Genomic DNA, 6,784 nt, shown 5'->3' with positions numbered 1-6,784 from the left:
TTGCGCGCTCTCCGTTTCCTTCTCTTACATGGATTCCTTCTCTGGATGCTCTGTGATAGTCATCGGTGCAGGGATTTCCGGTAACCGGCCATGCTCCTTCGGCTTTTCGGTTCTTTTCTTGGACTTTAGCTTGCTCGATCGACTAATATAGTTGCGGTTTTAGCAGGAATTGCAGCTGCAAAGGTTTTGGCGGAGAACGGTGTGGAGGATTTGGTCGTTTTGGAAGCTACGGATCGCATTGGAGGAAGAATACGTAAAGAAGCTTTTGGCGATCTTTTCGTGGAAATTGGCGCCGGATGGATACAAGGCGTTGGAGGAAAAGAGTCCAATCCGGTTTGGGAACTGGCTGCCGAATCTGGCCTTCGCACTTGCTACTCTGACTATAGTAATGCTAGATTTAACATCTATGACCGGAGGTTTTTTCCTTGTTCAACTTTTAGTATCCCTTGTTATGTCTCGCCTAGAATTTTTTTTTACAAAAGTGAGTTGAAATTCTTTTCTCTCTTCCAGTGGAAAGACTTTTCCGAGCACTTTGGCGGCAGATTCATATAGCAGAGCGGTGGAGAATGCAATTAGGGAGCTTAGGAATCAGGAGGCGAAGGTGCACGGAGTGTCAACCGAGTCCGAACCAGTTTCTTCGTAATTCTCTTCCACTCCAAAGAGGAAATTTTCATTCCCGCTATTGATAAAAGAAGATATATGTTAACCTAAATTCAGTCAACTTATGTGATCGGTTTTGCAGGATCCCATCGACTCCTATCGAGCTCGCCATCGATTTCATTCTTCACGATTTCGAAATGGCAGGTTAATGCTTAATTCCGTCATCTTTGCTTATTTTATATTAAAACTGTGTTTCTCTTGTCCTTTTTAACGAACAATCCATTATTTTTGTTCAATATTTTGGTACAATAGTAATGAACTTCTACTCATTTTCGACCTGGATGAATCATATAGAGGAATGCAAGATACATCTCGGTGTCACAGTGTATTTTTTGCTATATTCATGCCCTTTCGCATATGATGGCTGTGGGTCTAATCTACAATTTTTATGCTTTTTCCAGAAGTGGAGCCCATTGCCACATACACAGATCTGGGGGAGCGCGAGTTTTTGGTAGCGGACGAGAGAGGATATGACTTCCTGCTCCATAAGATGGCTGAAAATTTCCTTCTTACCAAGGATGGAAAGATCGTCGACGACCGCCTAAAGCTCAACAAGGTAGAAGGCGCATCTACTAATTGGCTTTTGCATTTATTTAATGCTTTAGTTTGTCTCGATTATTCATATAAAAAAATAAGAATAATCCAAGAAAACCTCAATTTGAGACAATCCGAATTTCCTTTTTGCTCTCGTCTTCTTTATTAGTATGCAGTTGGGACTCGCTCTCAGCCTGGAGCTCGCGATAATGATATTAACCAATCAAAAGTTAATAAAGAAACCGATTCATTGGGTTCCAGTCAACTCTTTGATCACCTCTGTGTCGATTGCACATGACATGATAGAAGCTGACGTTTTCCCTTTCTAAAAGCAGAAAGGTGAAAACAGACGAGGGGCATTTACTTGAGATGCCTTCAGGACCTGTTTAGCTGTAGGAGGAAAGCTGTTTACTTTTCGGTGGTCAGGATTTAAACTGTGAAAAACGATCGGGATACCGCCATACGGGGTTCGCATTTTGATTGCTTTTAATGCAAACACTAGTGATTCATGATGTGTGATGGAGAGGGGAGGGAATTTATGACCCATGGGGTATGCAATTGATACTGGATGTGCACTTACTTTTTCGTTTGACCATGGTAAACCTATGGCCGTAGGCAATGTCAGTCAACGTTACGTCTCTTACTTCTCACGAGGGCTTCGCGGGTTTATGGCAGGTTGTTCGGAGAGTGCAATACTCGAGAAACGGCGTCACAGTGACAACGGAGGACCAGTGTGTTTACAATGCCAAGTACCTGATTTTGTCCGTTAGCTTGGGAGTACTCCAAAGCGACCTCATCACGTTCTCACCCTGCTTGCCGGTATTCTTCCTTTATTTTCTATTTTGTATTCATTATTTATTACAGAGAAGTGATAGATGTAGATAATCTTCAATTTTTTTCTCATATTGTTTTTGTTTTCTTCTTTGTCCGACTACAAACAAAAAAATGACAGAAATGGAAAACAGAGGCCATATCAAAGCTGGACGTGATCGTTTACACGAAGATCTTTTTGAAGTTCCCGTACAAGTTCTGGCCTTGTGGACCTGGGACGGAGTTCTTCCTCTACGCCCACGAGAAGCGAGGATTCTACACGTTTTGGCAGGTTTGTCCAAAATTTCCTTTTTGGTATTATATGATTGATTGCATTCGTGTACATCTCTTTTTATACACTAATTTAACGTCGATCATACGTGGTCCTGCTACAAACCATGCAAGTCACCGTTTCAACCTCATTTTAGTAATCCTTAGTCTGATTTCTGAAACAAGGGTTGTGCTTGGGCGGGTTAGATGGAGCCTAGTGGAATAAAGTTTATCTTTTATTCACTCCAGTTCAGAAAATCTTTCATCACTCGGCGTCATTTTTCTGCAATCATTCTCGTATTATTTGCTCATCTTAGTGTTATTTAGTCCCTTTGGACCCACGAGAGAGGAGGCTTTTTCTTCTCTCTTGTCCTTTTGTGTTTTTGGTGTGCGCCACTGCACGTGGGGGAACGACCTAGTACCTTCCACTTGTTTCCGTAACTTGCCGCTTACGTGAACTCTTCAACTAAGCAACGATCTAATGATTTATAACCTAATCCCGGCTAGTCTGTACATTATTACAAACATAGTTACTACACACATTTATATGTAATACCACCAAACACATTTATTTTTTTATTAATATAAAGCTGAATGAGTTGGGTGTTGCTACGAGAAAGTTTGCTAACGTTGGGTTGGAAATGTTGGTGCATGTTCTCGCCGTCAGCACATGGAGAATGCATACCTGGGTTCTAACATTCTGGTGGTAACGCTGACCAACGAGGAATCCAAACGTGTGGAGTCTCAAAGCGACGAGGAAACTTTGAGGGAGGCGATGAGTTGTCTCAGGGATATCTTCGGGCCAAATATTCCCGATGCGAGCCACATCCTCGTCCCTAAGTGGTGGAACAATCGCTTCCAGCGTGGCTGCTATAGCAATTACCCGATGTTTGCAACCGACCACGACTTCACTGACGTCAAGGTAGGCATCTCTCTTCTCTTTTCCCTCATCTTCCCCCTTTCATTCAAGAAAATAAAAAACAATAATCTATAACAGCACTGTCCTTCTTGACATCGGAAGTCTTAAAATCCGATACCATGTATCGGTGGTATCGGGAGAAATAGAGAGTGGTTAAATTATTAAATCCTGATGATATCCCCTCAATATCTCATGTAATTATCTTGATAAATGACATGTGCCCATCATACAAAGTAACCTAAATCAATTTTGATTCTCTGACAAAAGACTTAGATGTCCTCTTCGAGTTTGAAATTTAAACCGTGCTGTCTGTTTACCTTGATAGTACCTGTCTTTACAAAGACAAAACATGTCCATGACAAGAATAGCGACATGTTTGTTTTATACCTGCCTAATATATTAATGTGCCTAAATTCAGTGCTATATTATCTCCTGATTTGAAACAGTTGGACTCGGTAAAATTATGTGGACGTTTTACCCTTTTTATTCACATACTTTTTTAACTAAAGATTTTTTGTGTTGATGTGGCCACCAGAGCTTGTTTATTCAGAATAACCACTTAAATTAAGATAATTTTTTACAATAAAAAAATTTACTTTTAAGAATGTTCTGTATTTTTTTAATATTGTTTATCGAATTGTATTTTACAGTGCTCAAATGAATATTTTAGATTTAAGCAGCTCAAAACTTTCCTACAGTAGTTTCAACTTTCAAGTTTCAAAAGAAGACAGGTATTCTGACAGTTTTTTTTTTTTTTTTTTTTTTTCAAACTATCGAGGGGAAATCTATTTAGACAATGATTTCCATGTAATATTTGATTTCTTCCCTCTTGCCAAAAAAATTGGCTCATTTATTGAATCTATCCGACCCTAAGACTCGTTTGTCATTTGTCATGATCTGAAAATAAAAAAATAAAAAAAGTGGCAGACTTCATTGATGTGGACCATTGAGTTGGTGCCATTACGCCCTGGTGGGTCTATTCTTTAACAAGGTCACTGTTCAGTATTTACTTCTGCTCACAGTTGTAGCTTGGCTCCCGTCACGGGCAAGCCAGCATAAATTATATCTTTGCACTGTTTGGTCATTTCCAACAAATGCGTTTATTGTTTGTCCTGGTGCAGACCCCTGTAGGACCCATCTTTTTCACTGGAGAACACACTAGCGAGCGATTCAATGGTTACGTTCACGGTGGTTATCTCTCAGGTACGTGAAAATGTCCCGCCTCTGTTGACCGCTCCTTTTATTTTAACTGAAGCAATTATGGCTCCATATGCTTTTAAAAGGGCCAAGGGCCCAAGACCCAAGAGGAGGTATGCTGTTGAGATGCTCTCCGGGTATCGCTACATAATTTTTTTTCCATCAGCTGTCTCACTATATTAAATCCTAAAATTATCCATTTTGTTTATTCCCTCTGATTCCTCCACTTACCAGTATGCATCTGATTGATGCGTCAGCTTCAAGGATTCCTTCCTGGAGGAATGCGTCAGTTTCCTGTATGAGCAGCTTCTAATTTTGCTGGTGTGAATATGACAGGCATCGACACGAGTAAAGCACTGTTAGAGGAAATTAGGAGGGAAAAGGATCAGAAGAGTGACTCTGGGCTTTTCCTCCTAGAGCCATTGCTGGCCTCGTTGAGCTTGACCAAACAAGAAGGTGTTTCCGGCCTTGACAAATGGGCCATTGCAAGAGAACTCTTCCTCAACGGCAAGCTAGTGGTACGAGAAGCCATCAAATGACTATCAAACGCCACCCACATCCCATTCTTACAACATTACTGGACAAGAATTCTTCCGTCGAATTACAATTTCTCAGCCACGCCTGCAAGCGATAAGAGCGAAGTCGAGACAGCATGCCAACTCTCACGCCTGCGACCACAGCACATATACTTCCACTGCGTTAAGGTGCTCAAGGGCCTTGGTCGCACCAAAGAGGGGAACCAACCAGAGAAAGGAAGCGATTGGGGCCCAAAATGGGAAAAGGAAAACGAAGCGCATTATTGAGGGCTCGCATAGGTTGGAAGGACGGAACTTGATCAACCATGTTCAGCGCCACCAGGGTCTCAATTCACTTACGTTGGAAGGTATAATTAGACTTACTATATTTTTTAGGAAAAATTATTTTCAATCATTAGGGGATTTACGGACTACAAGAAAATGGGTATAATTGGAAACTCCAGGAAACCAATTGGATTATTTGTTCTCCTCTCGTTTATTCATAGTTTTAATGTAATGCGTCCGTCTTGTTTACTTGCTTTATTAATGGTTAAATTTGTTTTTTTTCCCTTCTTTGTCCCTTGTGTGTATATTCTTTTTCGTCCAGCAAAATATCCTTTAAGAGTTCAGAAACAGAGAATATCCTATCCACAGTGGAAAATCACTCAAATTCATATACAGCAGCATGCACAGCCGCCGCACAATCAGGACCTCTATCGACGGGTGCCACTCCAGATCTCCATCGATTTGTTTGTTGGCATCCGGGACCTTTGCTGACTTGTGGATTTTCTGGTAATTCTTTTCACCGGCGCTGCTGGAAAAACACAGGATACTCTTGTGGTTCTGGCGTTGTCGGTTGTTACTGGTTTTATGTCGGCTGCAGTTATTGCCCTTGATCTTCAAGGAATCAGTCAAAAAAATTGTTTGTTCCTATACATCTTGTCCTCTTCGTAGAAGGCCTAGGAAGTCCAAGGTTAAGGTGTGATAGTCCATCTTAGTTTGGTCGGACTCCCCATCTGCTATGAGTGGAATAGCATCCATTGTATCCCAATCATCTCCTGTTCACAAACTATGAATTATCTCCAACACGTAGTACAGCAAATAGTTGATCATGAGAACGGGACCCTCCAATGCTTCTTTATCAATAACACGATAACAACTGGAATTCTTTTGACATTCGTGGGATGTTCTAATTTCCAGGTACTGACCTAGAGGATTGAGGCTTCAATTATTCTCTCCAATTTCATACGACACACTGGCTCCCTCTTATTACCCATCTACTGTTTTGATTTCTGGTCAGATTGACTGGTTCTATTCTAAGGTCACATCGGTGTCTTTTCCAAGAAAAAAAAAATAGAAATGTATTTCTAAGTAGAAATACATTTTCAGGGATAGTAAGAGCACTCATATTTCTTAGAAACACATATCTACCTGAAAAATCATTTAATTTTCCACCTAAAGTTTTTAGGCAAAACGGGATGAAAAATCATATGGCAAAAAAATGTAAAAGCTATCCTCTTGATGCCCTCTTCTGCTTCTTCCTCTGCTCAAGATGCAAACTTCTTCCAACACCGTCTATCAGGTATCTCTCTTTGTTGTTGGCCCGGGTGGCTTCTTAAGAATGGTGGTGAATTGAGTATTTACAATTAAAAGTAAGTGTATACAATTTAAAATAAATATAAGTAAAAGTAAAAGTAAAACATGCACACATTACAATAATTTCATATCTTTTGTTATCAATGTTCCCATATTGGATTGCACAAGAATTTTTGTTTGAGAAATTTCTCCAATATAAGTTCTATTAGTTTGAAATTATACAAAAGAGATTCTAATTCTCTTTTCAACCACTTATATACTCAAATACATGGTTACAAGCAAT

General features: G+C 40.2%; 1 protein-coding gene across 2 annotated transcripts; it reads left to right on the top strand.

Moving 5' to 3' along the window:
- Positions 1–6,007, top strand: LOC137956163 (polyamine oxidase 1). 2 transcript variants are annotated; one of them, XR_011113221.1, is made up of 11 exons: positions 1–80; positions 167–416; positions 511–639; positions 743–804; positions 1,062–1,216; positions 1,870–2,013; positions 2,147–2,296; positions 2,942–3,196; positions 4,315–4,396; positions 4,727–5,273; positions 5,513–6,007. XR_011113221.1 is itself a non-coding variant. In XM_068803530.1 (10 exons), the coding sequence occupies exons 1-10, from the start codon at positions 29–31 to the stop codon at positions 4,927–4,929; spliced, it is 1,482 nt and encodes a 493-aa protein (XP_068659631.1). In that variant the 5' UTR covers positions 1–28; the 3' UTR covers positions 4,930–5,471. The 2 variants fall into 2 exon arrangements, 1 of the variants encoding a protein (XP_068659631.1); XM_068803530.1 differs by lacking the exon at positions 5,513–6,007 and having other exon boundaries at positions 4,727–5,471.
- Positions 6,008–6,784: the final 777 nt, after the last annotated feature.

This window comes from Aristolochia californica, unplaced genomic scaffold (genome assembly GCF_029961685.1).
Source record: "Aristolochia californica isolate CCGP_79_NKW_82.1479 unplaced genomic scaffold, dmAriCali1.0.hap1 SCAF_2, whole genome shotgun sequence".
Taxonomy (NCBI): domain Eukaryota; kingdom Viridiplantae; phylum Streptophyta; class Magnoliopsida; order Piperales; family Aristolochiaceae; genus Aristolochia; species Aristolochia californica.
Note: the sequence above shows the minus strand (reverse complement) of the source record. Positions and strands in the feature narration are given on the sequence as shown.

What these genes read in the sequence shown, in the direction of transcription:
- LOC137956163 (XM_068803530.1), top strand. Translation starts at nt 29, where the DNA reads ATGGATTCCTTCTCTGGATGCTCTGTGATAGTCATCGGTGCAGGGATT. An exon ending in CATCGGTGCAGGGATTTCCG is followed by an intron (nt 81 to 166) that starts GTAACCGGCCAT and finishes CGGTTTTAGCAG; the next exon opens with GAATTGCAGCTGCAAAGGTT. An exon ending in ACGACTTCACTGACGTCAAG is followed by an intron (nt 3,197 to 4,314) that starts GTAGGCATCTCT and finishes GTCCTGGTGCAG; the next exon opens with ACCCCTGTAGGACCCATCTT.